Source organism: Echiichthys vipera (genome assembly GCF_963691815.1).
Source record: "Echiichthys vipera genome assembly, chromosome: 6".
Lineage (NCBI taxonomy): Eukaryota > Metazoa > Chordata > Actinopteri > Perciformes > Trachinidae > Echiichthys > Echiichthys vipera.
In genome coordinates this window covers 21,888,016-21,905,728 of record NC_139831.1, presented here as the reverse complement: position 1 = coordinate 21,905,728, position 17,713 = coordinate 21,888,016, and the positions used below count along the sequence as shown (strand labels likewise).

Below are 17,713 nucleotides of genomic sequence, written 5' to 3'. Positions count from 1 at the left end.
GCATTCTGTCTAATCCAGTGAGAATGGTCATGGAAAGGTCAGTATGCAGTCACTCCTCCTAAAGCCATTTCTCATTAGTGTTTTGTGGAGAAAAAAAACCTAGTACTAAAGCCAGTGTTTAGTTGCCTTCTTTGTGTTTCAGTTTTCAGCAGCAGCAGCAGCAGCACTTGTTTTTAGTTATGTAAACTCTACCAAGCACACATTGCCTTAGAAAGCTCTAATTTTCTCATTGCAAAACAGAGCCAAATAAGTCATTTTAAAAATTTGTCTTGAGCGTTCACACACAGACTGTTTCAGGGGTGCGATTAACAAAAGTAAAACCTTTCAGTGTCCGGTGAGAAGAATGCAGGTTGGAAGATGACATTTGGATTTATGTAAGCATGACTTCGTGTGTGTTTACATAATGTGAATGAATAAGTGTATGTGCCTGGCAGGCCGCAGGCTCTTGCCCCACCTCACAGCACTGTTAAAACATGTATAGAGGTTTATGTTCTGCCATGAGCAAAACTGCAGAAAACAGTAACATAAGCCTGTGTGTGCAGTTTCCAAAAAGTTCATTTTAACATTACCAAATGTACGCATGTTTACACGTGGCTTCATCTTTCTGGTATGTATGTAAAAGCTGGGGGTGAACACAACTGGGTTTGTGTCATAATCCTGTCACCCCTCCCCCTGGCTGCAGGGATTCCCTTCACCGCGACAGAGTGATTTCCATATCACGTCGCTACTCTTGATTTTAATAATTATTATTATTGCTCCAGTGACTACACGCACGAGCCTATCAGTGCATGCCCCCCAGGTGCTGTAATTAAACAGAATAAAAATCCAAGAACTTTTTGTCGCAGGAATTAGGTTATGAAACTCGGGATCCTCGGGTTTCACAACAGGGCGGAAAGTCACTATTTCGTCCAATAGGAACGCGCGCTGCTGCGTCACGTGGTCTTTATTTATGTAATGTAATGGTGTTACACAGTAACCCAGCTTTGTGGCGGTGTATGGGTCTCAACAGGGGTTAAAAGCGGACAACGGATAACTAAAAAAGAAGAAATATTAATGGGACAATATTCTGGACTGGTTCGTGTTGCGTTCAGGGAGTTCGGAGCGGAGGGGGGAGCGGCGCATTGAGCTGGAAGCTGAGTTTTGGTTTATTGAAAGAGGACAATGTTATGTATCCCAAACCAAAGACTAAGTTAGGGTTGGAAATGGACAATGTCAATGGATACATTTTTGTCTACAAAGGGAATTTGTAAGGTGAGCATATGATAGCTCAAATTAGCAGTAGCCTAGCTAGATAGAAACTGGTCGGGTTTGAGTAGATGATTAAAGAAGGGATAGTATCGCTAGCTGTCAGTATGTTATTTAAATAGTCCAGGCAATAAGCTCATATCCCACAGAGAAGCATCTCCGTCTGCATTGCTTTGCCGATAAAACGCTGTATAAATAAATAAATAATTGTTTTACGGTGACATAACCCATTTGCCATGGATCTGCTGGAGTGTCCGCTCTGTCTCTTCCTGATGTGCGAGCCGGTGACCATGTCTTGCGGTCACACTTTCTGCCGGAGATGCGTGGGAGGCTACCTCCCGTCCAAATGCCCGTTGTGCAAAGAGAGGTTAAAACAAAGAGAGGTGAAAAGCATGAAGAACAACGTTTTGATCATCAGCGTCGTGGAGAAGTGCTGCCCCAAAGAAACAAAGACGAAGTGTCATATACTGGAGAAGCTCAAGGCCAACGAGTTTACGGAAGCTTTACGCATCGCGAACGAGGGGCTACACTTAGGTAAGACACACACACACAGACACACCCACACACGCACACGCACACACACACACACACACACACACACACACACACACACACACACACACACACACACACACACACACACACACACACACTCACAGCGTGGAAACCCACTCTTACAGCGTGGAAACCCACTCTTACGCACTGCTCACAGTTTGGGCTGGTGGGCCAGTGAAGGTGACTGTTGGTGCATCCCCATCTTCTCTGCAGAACTCAATCATAATGTGCGCTGCAGTCAGATACAGGATGTGTAACCCTCCTGTTAACCCTTAAGGTTAATTTAACCCCATTCAATGCATAACATCTCTAAATACATTGTTGACATCGTTTTTTGCTTCATATTCAATGACTTTTCCTAATTTTACGAGGACAACTGGAAAAAAAAACTAAAAATGACATGATTATAAATGTTAATTGTCCTGTTCACATACTTCCATCGCATGGGGGATCCTTGAGGTCAATTTTACCCCAAGCTGTTTAACTGTATAAAACACATAACAAATAATTATTTTACACATTTGTTTTTGGTTGTTTAGGATGACATTATGGTCAATATGATATTTAAAAGTTTGTCTTTGAAATATGTAGTTCACCAAATGCACACCCAAACACCCTAACACACACACACACACACACACACACACACACACACACACACACACACACACACACACACACACACACACACACACACACACACACACACACACACACAAGCTGGCAACCCCCAAAGGGACCACACCTGTTAGCAATTCTCACAAACAATCCCAACGTTGTTTCAATAGTATATAGACGTTTCTGACTATGTCCATGGTAGTAGTGCAAGAACCACTAATATTTCCTGTGACTTGTGGGAAGGGACATTTGGTGAAAGTTCAAGGGTGGAGCAAACATATAAAAGCCTGCACCCCAGCCTTCTAGGCCATTTCTGTTGGTGCTGTGTGCTTTCTCTTCATGAAAATTATGTCTAAGAAAAGGTTTGCTGTCAATGAGGTTTTGTCACAGCTGTTTTACAGTGAAAGTGACATAGTGGAGAATGTGTCTGAGACAGAGGACAATGTTGAGGAGGACCCTGAGAGTGAGACCCTAAGTGATGAACCTCATGTGGCCTCTCAGACACGTTACCTTCCAAAAATGGAAAGTTCATATTTTCCCGTTCACTTGAACGACAGAGTCAACTTAGTGCTGCTAATGTCATTAAAATGATAATCATCTATTTACATATATTATATTATAATCATTATTATTATCTATATTATTATCATTATCTATTATACAATTAAAATATTAAGAAATGCTTGAAATTTTGTTTGTTTTTCCTGAGGTTACATTGACCCTGTACGTAATACATGCCTCTGTCCTTGATAATGGAAATGGCTTTCATTCCAAATATTATAAATAACACAAAATAGTACTTACAAATAATATACTTACATTAAAACAAAAACAAATATCCCTCGATAAAAGTCAATCTGTAAAATATTTTGTTTTTTTTATGTACTGTATATTTCCATGCTATAGGTATATGATGTTTAAGAAGGTGTTTGGGGTGCTGTGTTTAATTTTAAATGCTATTTAGATAGTCAACCAATACACATTTACTACCTGATATTAAAACTTGAGTAACAACTTTGATTATGATAATTTTATGGATGTTTAAATTGCTGGGGTCGAATTGACCCCGAGGATCAATGGTGTTAGTAAAATTTGAGGGTACAGATAGTAGAGTCTTCAACTATTTAAGGCTTTTGATGACCTGAATGTCTAACTGGGTCAGTAAACGATCTCCAGGCGCTCCTTTTAACTTCATCTATGGCTATATGACTACGTATTATGCAACATTATAAATGTGCACTGAAGAAAGTTTCCCTGCATCAGTCTGATTCGACATGTTCCCATCACTGTCTTTGTCACTCACACATAAGAAGCAGTACAACAGCTTTAATAGCAAGATAACTTAAAAAAATACTGCAAACACAAATTGTCACTACCTTATTTGCACAACTACTGATCCTCTGCACTTTTCTCTGTATGTGGATTTGACCTTGGTTTCTTCATGCAGCAGCAAGGACAAAAGAGGGACAACTTCTGCCCTAGATGAGTTTATCTAGTCAGTAGGTGTCCTGGGAATCGTAGTAGTCAATCAGCTTATACTGTTGAATTACCTACATGTTTAGCCATCTCTGCCAACCCAATTAAATACTGCTGCTTCCCTTGCTCCAACCATCTTGTGTAATGATCTCCAGTCAGATTTGTTTCAGTTTTCTCCTTGTTGTTGGAGGTTTTAGGTGCGTGCCTTGACTTGTTAATGTTATTTTTTCATAATGTGGGCATTGTTAAGCGCTGTCTTTAATTTAAGCCTGCCAATAAACACAGCTTGACTGGAGCAACAGCTTTAGTTAATAGTGACTCTTTGAACCTTAAATGTGTACATGTTGGTGTTGCAGTAAGTGTTTTACTGACATATAAGCACAGTTAAACATCAACGGATATGCATGTATGAGCACATGCAATTCAGTATGTTTTGGGATTTTTAACTTTTTGGTCTACAAATCTAACTTGATGCTTTATCGATGAACAAAATAGTTGAGAGAGATTAGAGACACATGCTAGGGCTGTTCTTGATTAAATAAATTCTTAGTTGACTTACATTCGAAAAATACATTGATTTGATGGACAGATCTGTAAAACTGAGTTTAAAGAATCATGCCAAAGCACCACTTCAAATTTTGTGTCGACAAGAGATGTGCTCACAATTCAGCATGAAAAAGCACAAAAATTGACCAACCTATACTGTTACCTAAACTAGCCAATAACGGATATTTTGCACCAGTTTGATACCTTTAACATTGTTTTTGACTTGTGCACATTTTAATGAGACTGTTCTGAGGCTGTGATAATTCAATTTGATAAGTTATCATCTTTCAGTGGAATCCCGATGAGATATTGTGATACACAATTACATCTAAATTGATAATAACAAGCACAAACTAAGTTAAAGCTCAAAAGAACATCTGATGTGGAATATTTTCAGGTTATATTTTGCACTAAAGTTCTTAATAAAATGAGTAAAATACTCAATATTCTTTGGGTTTGTTAAATATATAATCAACACAGGATTAACGATCCACCGGCACATCGATTCATGGGTACATTAAATGTTTAAAGAATGTTTAAAGTGTTAAATTTGAGAGCGGAATATGTGTGGTGGTAGAATGAGTGTTTAATTGTGTTTGATCTTAAATACACACCTGTAGTTCTGTGACTGTATCTTAAGCGTGTATTTATTTATTGAACTACCAGAGAGCATATATCATGATATGTATTGTTATAGAAATATGAAATGACCTTTATAAGATTATACAATTATACAAATTGCACTTTTACAATTTTATAAAGAACTTGACTAAGAAAGAGTATTTAATGCAGATGTGTAATGTCTTGCAGTGCAGTTTTGGGATTTCCCTCATGTTTCAAAGCAAGCTTGACTGATTCTTGCCTGTCATTACATGTTAATGAATGTTATGATATTAAAAGGTGTGTACAGAGAAGCATACCTAAAGATTGAAACCACAGCTCTTCAAAGAACCTTTCTTGATCTCTTATATTCTCTTTTTCTCACACACTTTTTTTTGCTTCCTTAGTTCCAGATGATCAAAGCTTGAAGATGTACAGAGCTGAAGCCAACTTGAGCTTGATGCGTTTCTCTGATGCTCTGACAGACCTTAACTACCTCTGCTGCCTTCATCCTAACTGGACTGAGGTGAGGGACATTGGCAGTGTTGGACAGACACATCAGCAATAGCGGATTTAAATCTGTGCTGAATCTAACCCAACATGTTCTCCACTGGTTGGTATCTGCTGTTTTATTTTATTTTTAGATTTTATCTCAGTGTGCAAAGCTGACCCCTTTTTAAGAGCAATATTTCTCTGCTTGTATTGACATTATGTCATTTAGTAAGTTATGCAAACAGCTACTTACGTCATAATGTCATTTAACCATTTTGGGCCAGTGGGTGACTCACTGCAAATGCAGAAATGCAAAATCAGTTATACTGAGATATGTTATATCACTTACAAATGTCACGATGTGTTCAGCCAACAGTAAATGTGTGTGTGTGTGTGTGTGTGTGTGTGTTTACTGATGACTTTAGCTAGAGTTGTTATGCTACTGGCAGTGAGATGCAAGCGATGTTTGATTCACTCATGGGATAAGCTAATGTCCCTTTTCTCTTTATGCAGGGCTTCTTTCGTAAAGGGAATGTCCTGCTGGAAATGGGCCAGCAGACCGACGCCCTCAACCAGTTCCATCGTTGCCTAAAAATTCAAGCTGACTTTCTTCCTGCACAGAGCCAGATCAAGAAGGTTTGTTCATCTTACTGAGTGCTCATCAGATGGTAAAGTTACAGCTAGACTTGATTTGGAAGATGTGGGATCCAATGTAAAATCTCCCAAAGTAATCAAATTTATGATCATTATGAATAATTAGTAGTCAAATGCAATGAACTGTGTCCCACTGATTCAGTAAATGAAACTGTGTTAAAACAAAAAAAATACATTTTGATTACAATTTGCTTGGAACTGTTGACAACCTTGTTTTAAACAGTAAGGCTGTTCTGGTTGTTCTCACACTCACAGGGTTAGTTCTCCACATTATGACACATGCACCTTAGTGTATATCCACCTTTCATCCACTTTAACAGTCCTTTTAATCTTAAAACCCCAGCTAAGCAGTCACAAAATTAAAGTAAATTCCTCTCCTTGATTTTGCATTTTGGCCTTAATAACGAAAAACATTATTATCTAGATACTAGCAACTGTCAGAAACAGCAGATAGCTTAGTGTCTTCTCTGGAACCCCCTTAACTTAGTTATTGTTTTGTTTAATTCTTTACTCTTGTTATCTTCTTGAGAGCAGGGGTCCTTTTCACAAAGCAGGTTTAGTGAAAACTCTGAGTATGTTAACCCTGAAATGAGGGAAACTCTGAGTTTTCCGTTTCACAAAGGGAGCTAACTCAAACCAGAGAGATAGGGGGATCTCTAGCCTGTTTCACAAAGAGAGGTAACTTAACCTCTCGGTCTGTTACCATGGTAACATGCTCTCTGAACCTAACCTGGTCGGGACCAGGTTTTTCTCAGCAAACCTCCAGTTTCTCTCTGTCTCCGCCCTCTTTCAGCCACACACAGTCTTTGATTTCCTCATTCATTCAGTCAGCAGGCGAGTTTTGGCGTAGTATAGTTCTGTCGCCAGTTTTTTCAGAAAATCATTGCAAACATCATTCAGTAGGCCTACATTAGAAGTTATATTAGGTGGTGAATAGTTCCACTACCATGGCATGTCCATTTGATAAGGATCCCGTGGATGAAGGTGCAGAATTACTCCACAGAGAATTAAATATTCGTCGGGAGTTGATTATCAGACCGCGCATAGACGTCCTTGCATTTCCAGCGGTACCGTAGTTGTTGTGCCATATTCAGCACCCCTGCCGTGAAATGGACCCCCTCGCATTATAGGTGATATTTTGGATCAGAAGGCTGTTGTTTCCACCTATAGGAGTAGTTTATATATATATATATATATATGAGTAGTTTATATATATATATATATATATATATATATATATATATATATCCTGGTAACCCACAACGGCCAGAACACTGGTTACTTACAGTCTTTAAACTATTTTAAAGAGTTTAAAGTCACAACCTTGGATAATAGCGAACACAAAACAACACCTTTTTGTATGTTCTGTGGAAATATACTGCAGCCATAATTATAAAATGAATGAAATGGATCTTTTGAGCAAGTTGAATGTATTTGACTCAGCGTTTCCTAAATATAATCCCAGCTTTTCTTGCAATTCATAGGTTCAAAAGTGTGTGCTTTTAATTGGGTTACCAGTATATAAACTACTCCTATAGGTCCAAACAACAGCCTTCTGATGCAGAATATCATCTATAATGCGAGCGGGTGCATTTCAGGCAGGGGTGCTGAATACAGCACAACACCGTTTCATGTCACAGTCCATCATTTACATACACAACCTCATCCGTCCTTACATTTCCAACATTAACAACCAAAGTCATGCTCTCACATCCCAGCAGATATTGTGTGTTGCGCTGCATTTTTTGCAAATGGGAGTTTTTTTATACAACATATAAAACAGTCACTTACGGTAATATTTACTTTACCATATAAAACATGCTCAAAATGAGGCGTCACCATGAGATTGTTCCGATGTTTTACCTGTTTGAACAATGTTTTTATGTTTCATCTTAAGCCGCTGCCAAGTGTGCTTCTCCCCCGTGGGACTGCACCTAAATGAAATAAACTAATAGACTACCACTCAAGCAGTTCCCCCTGTGATATTATTATGATTGCAACAGGACTACATTTAAACTTACGCATTGACCCGAGCAGCAATGTTCTCCCACGCCGTCTCCCTCTCTTTTGCTGCTGCAGCGGTGTAAACCTGCTCAAACTCTCAGTATGAGTGCATTAATATTTCCAATTCCAGTAGTAGCGTAGCACGCCTCTTCCCCGTTGCCATGGTGACTCGTCGAAACAGGGCTCCATTGATGCTGTCTTTTTATACTTGTGGTGCACGCGCTTGACTCCAGGTCAAACTACTCCGAGTTGTACAAACTAACGCAAATCTGCTGTTCTGGAACTGAAAACTCAGAGTTTCCTATCTCAGAGTAGATCAACTCAGAGTTCCGGGTTAGACTCAGAGTTTGTTGAACCTGCTTTTTGAAACGGACCCTAGGTGGCCTGTGGAAAACCAATCAAAATATTACAGGAAAAAGAAACAGCCGAACCATATTTAAATACGTGAATCCTGTGAGGAGATATTTTTCATGCAATTTGGCACCACCTCAAAAGACATTTTATAACCTTAAAGTCTGGCAATGTAATTTAACACGCTTTGTATACAACTGCAGATAGATATCATTGTACTTTTTTACTTCTTTTAACAAAGGAGCACAGCGAGTTGCACAATGACAAATAACAAGTTTACTTGAAAGACTTTGGTCTTTGGGTCACATTATGGTTCATATGTTCAGAAGCCAAACTATAAAAACTAATACAATTTACTTTTTATGGGTATTTGATAGTGGGAATTTATTATTTTTATCATACAACAGTTGTTGTTGTTGTTGTTGTTGTTATTATTATTATTATCATTAGTAGTGGTGGTAGTAAAGCAAAGTTAAGTGCTAAATGTATTGATACTTATTTACTTCTGAAGACATTTTAACTTCCACTGTCATTCAAACACTATATCTTTAATTTTAGAAATTAGTTAACATGCATTTCACATGCAAAGTGTATCCACATTTAACTTCAAATTTTATTTCCAAATGGCAAACAATAGATTTATGTGACTCATTTTTATGACATGGATTCAACTGGCAGATTCTGGAGGCAGAGGGCATGGCAGTGCCGGACGAGGGGACTTGCATCATGCAAGTGGTGTCTGAGTACCTAAAAGGTTCCTGCCCCATTACCAGCCTCAGCAGCTCCCAGGTCTCAACTCACCCTGAGGGTCTCAAACATCCACGTGGGGAGGACGGAGAGGGAAAAGGGAGTAGAGAGGCACAGCTGGTAAGCTCATTCACACTTGGTGAGGAGAATGTTAACGGCTCTTTGATGCTTGGTTATGGGAGGTGCTATTAATCCTGTGTGTCTTCAGGGCTCCAGGGTGAAGCATGACACGGGTACTGAGTGCTGCCTCAGCCTCTGCCAAGCTGTTTCCTTCCTCCCTGCTGCTGAAGAGGATGAGGAGATGATGAGGAAGGAAGATGGGCATGGCATGGGTACGCACACACGCACACAACACCTGCAAACGCACAGACATACATTTATTATAGATTGACTGTCATCTTCATTGTCATAGTCCTCATCATCTTTGTCATTGCAAAAAGTTTTACCATAACACCTACCAGATGGTTTGAAATAGCCTAATAATTGCTAGCTCTTCCTCAGCGGGCCATGCTCATCATAAAGTATTTTCTTTCTCTCTCTCTCTCTCTCTCTCTCTCTCTCTCTCTCTCTCTCTCTCTCTCTCTCTCTCTCTCTCTCTCTCTCTCTCTCTCTCTCTCTCTCTCTCTCCCTCTTTCCCTCTCTCCCTCTCTCTGTCTCTCTCTCTCTCTGTCTTAGGTGAAAGTGGTCACATCAGAGGGAAAACTCTGGGTGTTCTCACCTTGTCAGACTTTGAGTGCCCTCTCTGCATTAGGTTGGTGTCCTGGATTCACTCTAATCAATAATGCATTGCTGTGTGTACCTTGTCTCCGGCAGTGTCGTGTATCAGGTTGATTCTGCTCTCCTCTCTCACTGGTTAATGTTAAGCACACACACAGTATGCACACAAAGACTCATCAGACTAACAGCTGCTGTACAAATAGCATGTGCATCCTTACTCTAGCTAGGCAGTTTGAAGTCATTTCTTTCTTTGTACCCCAAAGGTTATTTTTTGAGCCAGTCACTACTCCCTGTGGCCACACCTTCTGTAAAAACTGCATAGAGAGGAGTCTGGACCACAACCTCCGCTGTCCACTTTGCAAACAGCCACTACAAGAGGTAACCCCCCACAGACACTGTCATACATTTATTTAAACAAAAAAAGGTTGCTAGATATTGTTTTCAGGATGTGAATGTCTCCACTTTAGAAGCGGCTTTTTGCTGTTGGGCCCTCAAACTTTTTACTAATCACAATTTTGATTGGAACCTCATTTATACATTGCTCTTGATAAATGATCACATCAATGATGAATATTACTGTCATAACAGTTTAATTTATGTGCATTTATATATATTTATTTTTTTACTAACATATTGCAGGACTTTATTGCAAGAAGAACACATTTTAATGCTCATGTTTTCTGTGTTGCAGTAGAGGGAATTGTTGTAATATATTTTGTATAATTGCTCATAAGCGTCATAATGTTGCTATGATGGCTGATTGCTCTTTCTTTTCTCTTCTCAGTTCTTTAAAAACAGGAAGTACAACCCCACAGTTCTGCTTCAGGACATCATGACCCACCTTTTTCCCTCACAGTTGGCTGAAAGGAAACAGGTCCACGATGCTGAGATGGCTGAACTGTCCAAGTAACTGTCCACAATCTACTGTTGTGATTCATTCTAGCAACTTTAATCGCGCCTTATCCTCACACTTTCTTTTTATCGTTTTCTCCCTACTATCATCTTTGTTTTTTTCTTTTTGTTTCCCTTCTTCTGTGTTTTCCTTTGTAGTCTAACTAAGGACATCCCTATATTTGTTTGCACGGTGGCCTACCCTGGAGTGGCCTGCCCCCTGCACATCTTCGAGCCCCGATATCGGCTGATGATGCGTCGCTGCATGGAGACTGGCACCAAAAAGTTTGGCATGTGCAGCTATGAGCATGGCAAGGGGTATGCCATTTCCTTTTGTCGTTTGAATTATCTGTTGCAACCTATATTTACACAGGCGTGACAGTTATTTTGACCAGACTGTCTGGGCACAGAGAAACCTTGTTTGACAATTACCTAACTTGGGCTCACAGCAGGCTAGATGGAGCGTGATGGGTTTTTCAGAAATGCTAGAACTAGCAGGCAGCACAGTGAGCAAAGTTTAATCAGTCATCAGTGACCCTGAGTAGGTGGGAAATAGCAGCAGGATCACCAGTCTGGTGTGAGACCTGCTGGGTATTCCTCCACATATTTGTTCTGAGTTTCACTGTATGTTGTCATGGTATTGCATTTCCCTGCATAATTATTATTAAATATCCAATCATCAAAACTAATATTTAAACATGGAAATAATGTGCATAATATTGTTGTATTCAAGCATTTTGTTTCTCTATCTTATTATATTGTGCAAGTTTATAAACCTATTGTCTAAAATGTTTCATTTTAACTTATGCGATTAGCTCCCCCTTACACAATAACATAAATGGCAAAAGCAAGGAACTATGTAGAAGAGTTTGATGATCTCAGTGATTTCCATGCAGAGGTATCCTTACCTTTAAACTTTTAGGGTTTATAAACTGTATTTCGACCTTTACTGATCCCCATAGGGGAAAATCCAGAGGGCTATTGCACGAAAACCTATGAAAGGGATATTCCGGTTATCCTGGCTTACTTTGTCCATGATCCGGTTGCACGAAAGCACAGGCACCTAAATTACCGTGGAGATTTATTTATTAATCCTGCTGCTTTATCTGTTCAGTTAGCTGTCTATCAGATCAAACAAATCTAAAATGTTTTACAATTATTCCATGATCTTTTATCCTCATTCATTTTTTACAATTTTGAGGTACTTGAGTAATTACATTTTATGCTACTTTATACTTCTACTGCACTACATTTCAGAGGCAATATAGTACTTTTTACCCCACTACATTCATATGGTTACTTTAGTTATTTACAGATCCAGATTATTAATACTAAATATTATCAACAAATGAAATACCATATATTGCTATAGATTAAGCACTATATAAAGTCAATACATTTTTTTTTGACTTATGCAGCAAAAATCACATTAATATTTGAATAAAGGTTTAGGCATTAAAGACTGTGATGCTTTTGCCTACCTCAGGTTTGCAGACTATGGCTGCATGTTGGAGATCCTCAGTTTGGAGCTTCTGCCTGATGGACGGTCCTTTGTGGACGCAGTGGGTGGCAGCAGATTCAAGGTGCTTAAGAGAGGTCAGAGAGACGGCTACCACACCGCTGATATAGAGTACCTGGAGGATCTCAAGGTCAGACATCATGAACTACAGCAATGCCTAAAGATGACAAACTCTGAGAATATTACAACTTGATCCCTTGACTTTTTTCTTGTCTATGCATCCTATCTATTCCAGGTCGATGGTAGCGAGTTGGAGCTTTTGGAGGTTCTCCATGATAGTGTGTACCAGCAGGCTCAGGACTGGTATCAGCGCCTTGGCAGCCGCATTCGTGAGCAGATCAACAGACAGTACGGCACCATGCCAGATAAGGAGGAAAATATTCAGGTTGGGCCTTAGCACAAGTGTGATTCTCCTACTGTAGCTCTAATTCTTAAACAACATATGTCTATAACAGTGCTCAGGAACCACTGAACAATTATTGGTTGTTTGTCATTCAGTGGCTGATAAGCAGGTCCACTTGCTAATAGCTTTACGTTTTTTTAATTTATTTTTTCTGTTTTGTCCATGCTCCATTCACCTATTAGTTTCATGATGGAATAAAAAAGTAATTAATGCAAACAAATTATCACATGCTTTCTAACTTGCAAGGATACATTTATTAGAGACGTTTGGCACGAGACCTTCATCAGGCAGATATGTCCTTCACAGAGAAAATAATATCTGCTTTCATTAATTGAACTTTCTCAAAGTTCAGTTATTGTTTAATGCTGATGCTCTGCAGTAATAGCACCGCATATTTAAGCTATGGTACAAGGCAAGCAGCATCTCAGAGTATTCCTGAATAAACTCATATAGACAGTGGAACTGTCCTCTCTCCCTATGTGCTTCAGCCTTCCCTACATTCAGAGCAAGGGCCATAGCAAGTACTCTACCGTGTGTCGACATGTTTACTTCAGGGTATAGTCCATGTCATAGCAACAAGACACAACCAAGGCATCTTAGCTGAAAAGAACGTTGCACCTCCAAAGCGTTATCAGGCACTCCCAGCAGGGCTTATTCAGAAGAGCGGATGATGTTTTCATCTTGGGAAAACCAAACATTCTTTGGTGGAAGCTAGGGTTTGGTACTGTTCACCTGGAATTCGGTGCCGGTGCCAAACTGTACCTTTGTGCGGTACTTTCCAAACCTCTTTATCCTATTAGAACATTTTGTCATTTCATTTAGAACATTTTACACAAAATAAACCCCTTCCTTCTCCACTCCCAAACCTGTCCCAATAACCTCCAGCCTGTCGGTCCGTCACCAGAGTGTGGAGAATTCTGTAGTCTGTGTCTCACAGGAAGTGGAGCTAACCCCTTTTGACTCGCCATTATATTACATTATATTGCAGCGAGCGTTGTCTGTGTCAATTTTTGAAAGATTTAACCACACGTGTGACTGCTTTCATCTTGCCATTGCTCGGACTCCCTGACTTGAACAGGCTGCAGAGACAGCATAGTGTTACTCCCTCTCTGCGTGTGTATGTGTCGGAGCTGAGTCCTGCTTTCTGTCATTCATGCGGAGGAAAGGGCAGAGAAGTTTGACAGTTGTGCAGTCTCAGGTATCTAAACGTGGCACTGATTGATTTGACTTCATAATTGATTGGTAACCTTAAAAGTACCAAGTTTTGTACCCATCCCTGGTGGACACATGGCCTTATACAAGGCCTCTCAAAATACCAAACCATGACAATGCACAAACATACATTTCTTCATGTTGAAAAACAATTTCTACCACAGTTGGGAAGCAGTTATGTCAAGTGATTTGTACTAAAAAAGCTAATAATCTTAATGCATTCTCATGATAAACATGTTTCTATTCTAATCCTCTTTTATTATCCTCTAGGCTTCGTCCAACGGTCCGGCCTGGTGCTGGTGGCTGCTGTCTGTCCTCCAGCTGGACCCTGCCTATCAAACCACTGTCCTGTCCCTGGCTTCACTCAAAGACCGCTTGGGACACCTCCGCCTCGTCCTGGAGTACTTTTCTCAGAGCTAGACCCCAAAGCTCAGTGGTATTGTGACCACAACTAGCTGAGAGTCAATGGAAACCAATGAATGCATCTGCACCACAGTTTGAGGGATGGGTCTACTCTTAATCTTAAAGTCACAACTCAAGGCCAAATCATCTGATCAATAGCAGAGAGGAAGTGATTTTTATGACAAAACACAGTGCAGTTGCACTGAGTTTTCTGTTTGGGTTTGCATGCGTTTTCTTTCATACAGTTTTCATCCCCAGGAATTGCAGGATTCAGAGTAGTTTCTATATACACATTGCACTTGCTGCAATAGTAAGAATTACATGGTTGACCAAAGATGCTTCTTATTTAAGTCCATCGAAAGTGGTAAATTATTATTTTGTTGATCAACCAAATCAGATCAAATAATATTGCTGAAAATGAGCACTAGGTGTCACTGTTTTTTCTCCAACTATTATAAACATGAAGAACATGCAGCATAAGCCAAGTTAATACAGTACTGTATTCTCATGTGTTGCCTATTCCAATCAGATTCTGTGCAGTAAAATAGCTTAGTTTGGAGTGGGTAAACATTAATAGCACACAATTTGTAGAGATTTGTAGACCATTTTCAGGACTATGCACATCAGAGGGTTGACATTATTTGGATATTACAGAATGGCACTGCTTGTAGTGCTTACATTTGAGTTTCATCTATTGGCCTTGGCAGCCATTGACTATGGCTCATTTTATATTATAGAATAATCTTTAAAAATCCCTATTTAGTATTAAATATTGCAATAGTTTTTAAGTTTCACATGGAATGGCAGCAACTGGAGGATCTTTTTTAATGAATGAAAGCAGCTGCTACTGTGGCTGCTAGATGTCTCTCTAGATGCCATTTGAAATCATCTGGTGGGAAAAGTTTTCTGCGAAAATGGGACAATGAGGAGACACACCAGCTTTGTTTTACAGTTTGAACCTGTGTGATTATGTACGGTGACGGATGCAGCTCTGTATGTGTGTCAAATAAGAAGTAATTTATCTCAGTAGCCAACCTCATTATCTGATTATTCTGTTTAGAGTTTCACATAGCACAGCTACTGGCACATGCGCTCCCTCGAGGTGCTGTGCTTATAAATGACGTGTCAGTCCAAATCACAGTGTTTAACATCTCCTGTGCAGAGATAGCCGTAAAATAATCTAGCAAGGGTCTGAATAGGGCTGAGTCCCCCTGCGGTGCCTCTGTGTAAGCTGAATCACCTACGTGTGGTCCCGGCTGTGTCTCCCTGCCTGTCTGACCCGTCATGGTGCCTTTGAGTGCCTGGGCCAACTCATTAGGAGACAGGAAAGTCTTAAGAGTTTCTACACCACATATGTGATGGACTGTGTGATTTCTGTTCTTGTTTGCCATTGATTTTTATTGTTATAGTGCTACATTCCATGGGATGTTGAAGCTGCAATGTTACGTAGAGTTAATTTACTAACAAATACTTTTATAAATGTGCCATAGATATTTCTGTGTTGTGTTTTACAGGAATAGTTAGCTCAAAAGTCACTGTGTTTAGGTTTGTCTGCATCATGTACTTTGAGGTTGGTCTTCATGCCTTTTTATATGGTGGACGTTGAACTATCTTATCATGGCTAGCATATCACATTAAACAGTCAGAATTAGTCCAGCAAAAGCACTTATAGATACAGTTTGTGTGATAGAGAGCAGCAGCCCTGAGAGTGTGGTACTGTAGGTTTGAATTGTTGTGTTGAAGTGTCCTTGGGCAAGACATTAATCCCCAATCCTGAAGGCTGTGCCATCGGTGTGTGAAATCTAAATGATTAGATAAGATCCTGACGGGTAGGTGGTCCCTTGTATAGCAGCCTCTGTGACCTTGATTGGTCAGAAGAACAGAAAGGCACTATGAAAGTACAAGTCCATTTGCCATGAACCATTTAGAATGAAAGTCGTAATCATGAGACTTTGCATGCACCAAGATATCCCACTAAAGGGCGAACCAATGGATAGACTGATGGATACTGGGGCAGCATTGGTTACATCGGAACTTTACTACTTTACCATCTTCTGAAGATGGGTTAAGCAATAAATGCTGATGTTTTTGAAGCCACCTGGGATTGAAGTTGGAGTCAAAGTCTTTTAATGTGCTAGTTATCACAGCATGTCTCCAAAGCTGTTGATTTCACTTTAAAATCACATGTATCATAAAGGTCCATTCTTGCTGCTACCGGACATGATAAAGAGCTCACTCACAAATAAAAAGGGATTGGGATCCTCATAGAATCTTTTGAACAAGCGTCCTCATAAGCCTTTGAAGTAAATGCATGACTACAAGCCAACCACAGCCACAGAGGTGAATTTCACTCCTCTGTTCAACATCTTATCAGGGAAGAAAATATTTTTGCACACTGAAATTATTTTGTTTCTTTTTCTGATGCTCAGCTGCAGTTTTTCACAGGTTTCTCCTCTTCAAGTCATACATATTCCTGTCTCTTTTATTACTTATAGATGGAGGCTTTCATTGAATAAAATGGTGATGTATGTTGATCGAAGCAATCCGTCTCATATTGGTTTACTCTTTTTAAAACAGAACTTAGCACCAACACTATTGGTTAAATTTAATGTGTATTAATAGTTCAAATGAATGAATTGCAGCACAATCATGACTTATAATCCCACTTAGAATGCAGCTCTAGCAGATGTCCATTAGTTGCAGAATAACATAAAATGTCCACCAACATGGTTGCAACAATTTTCACCAAATTCACATTGTCTCTTATGCAGAACAAGGAGCACAATAAGTGACCCGTTCTTGGCAGCAACTCCCCCGTGAGAATGAGTCTTACACTTGGGAAAGGCTGTGAAAAGCACCATGATGGCGTGTTCTTGCTATGTGCTCTGGCTCACAGGATATGTTGGCTGATGTGGTCTGATGATCAGTGGTTCGAAGGCAGTATGAACACTTACCAAGTAGATTTAAAAGAAAGAAATTTATGTCTGATGATGAATTTGTATTAATTCCTCCACCAAGCCAAGAGCAGTTAATTATCTTGATCTCATTGTTGTTTTATCTGCTTGCCCCATGGATGACTTTTTAAATGTTATTATAAATAAAGTTTTTCAAAGCAAATTATGCATGGTCTCTATTTAATGTAGTTTCTCAGTGATTTGACTGTTATGCGACCAATTTTTTGGTTGTTAAGATGACATTACAAGGCAAATGGAAGTGGCGGGATCTATTGTAATTCACAGCATGACATAATTTGGTAGAAAGCAGGGGTGATTGGAGTGAAA

At 39.6% G+C, this 17,713-nt stretch overlaps 1 protein-coding gene across 1 annotated transcript; it reads left to right on the top strand.

The window, feature by feature from the left end:
• Positions 1 to 1,012: 1,012 nt before the first annotated feature.
• On the top strand, positions 1,013 to 17,495 carry lonrf4 (LON peptidase N-terminal domain and ring finger 4). The gene is made up of 12 exons (XM_083915637.1): positions 1,013 to 1,779; positions 5,448 to 5,566; positions 6,046 to 6,168; positions 9,220 to 9,408; positions 9,497 to 9,620; positions 9,964 to 10,039; positions 10,269 to 10,383; positions 10,790 to 10,911; positions 11,056 to 11,214; positions 12,383 to 12,545; positions 12,651 to 12,800; positions 14,301 to 17,495. The coding sequence occupies exons 1-12, from the start codon at positions 1,482 to 1,484 to the stop codon at positions 14,448 to 14,450; spliced, it is 1,788 nt and encodes a 595-aa protein (XP_083771763.1). The 5' UTR covers positions 1,013 to 1,481; the 3' UTR covers positions 14,451 to 17,495.
• Positions 17,496 to 17,713: the final 218 nt, after the last annotated feature.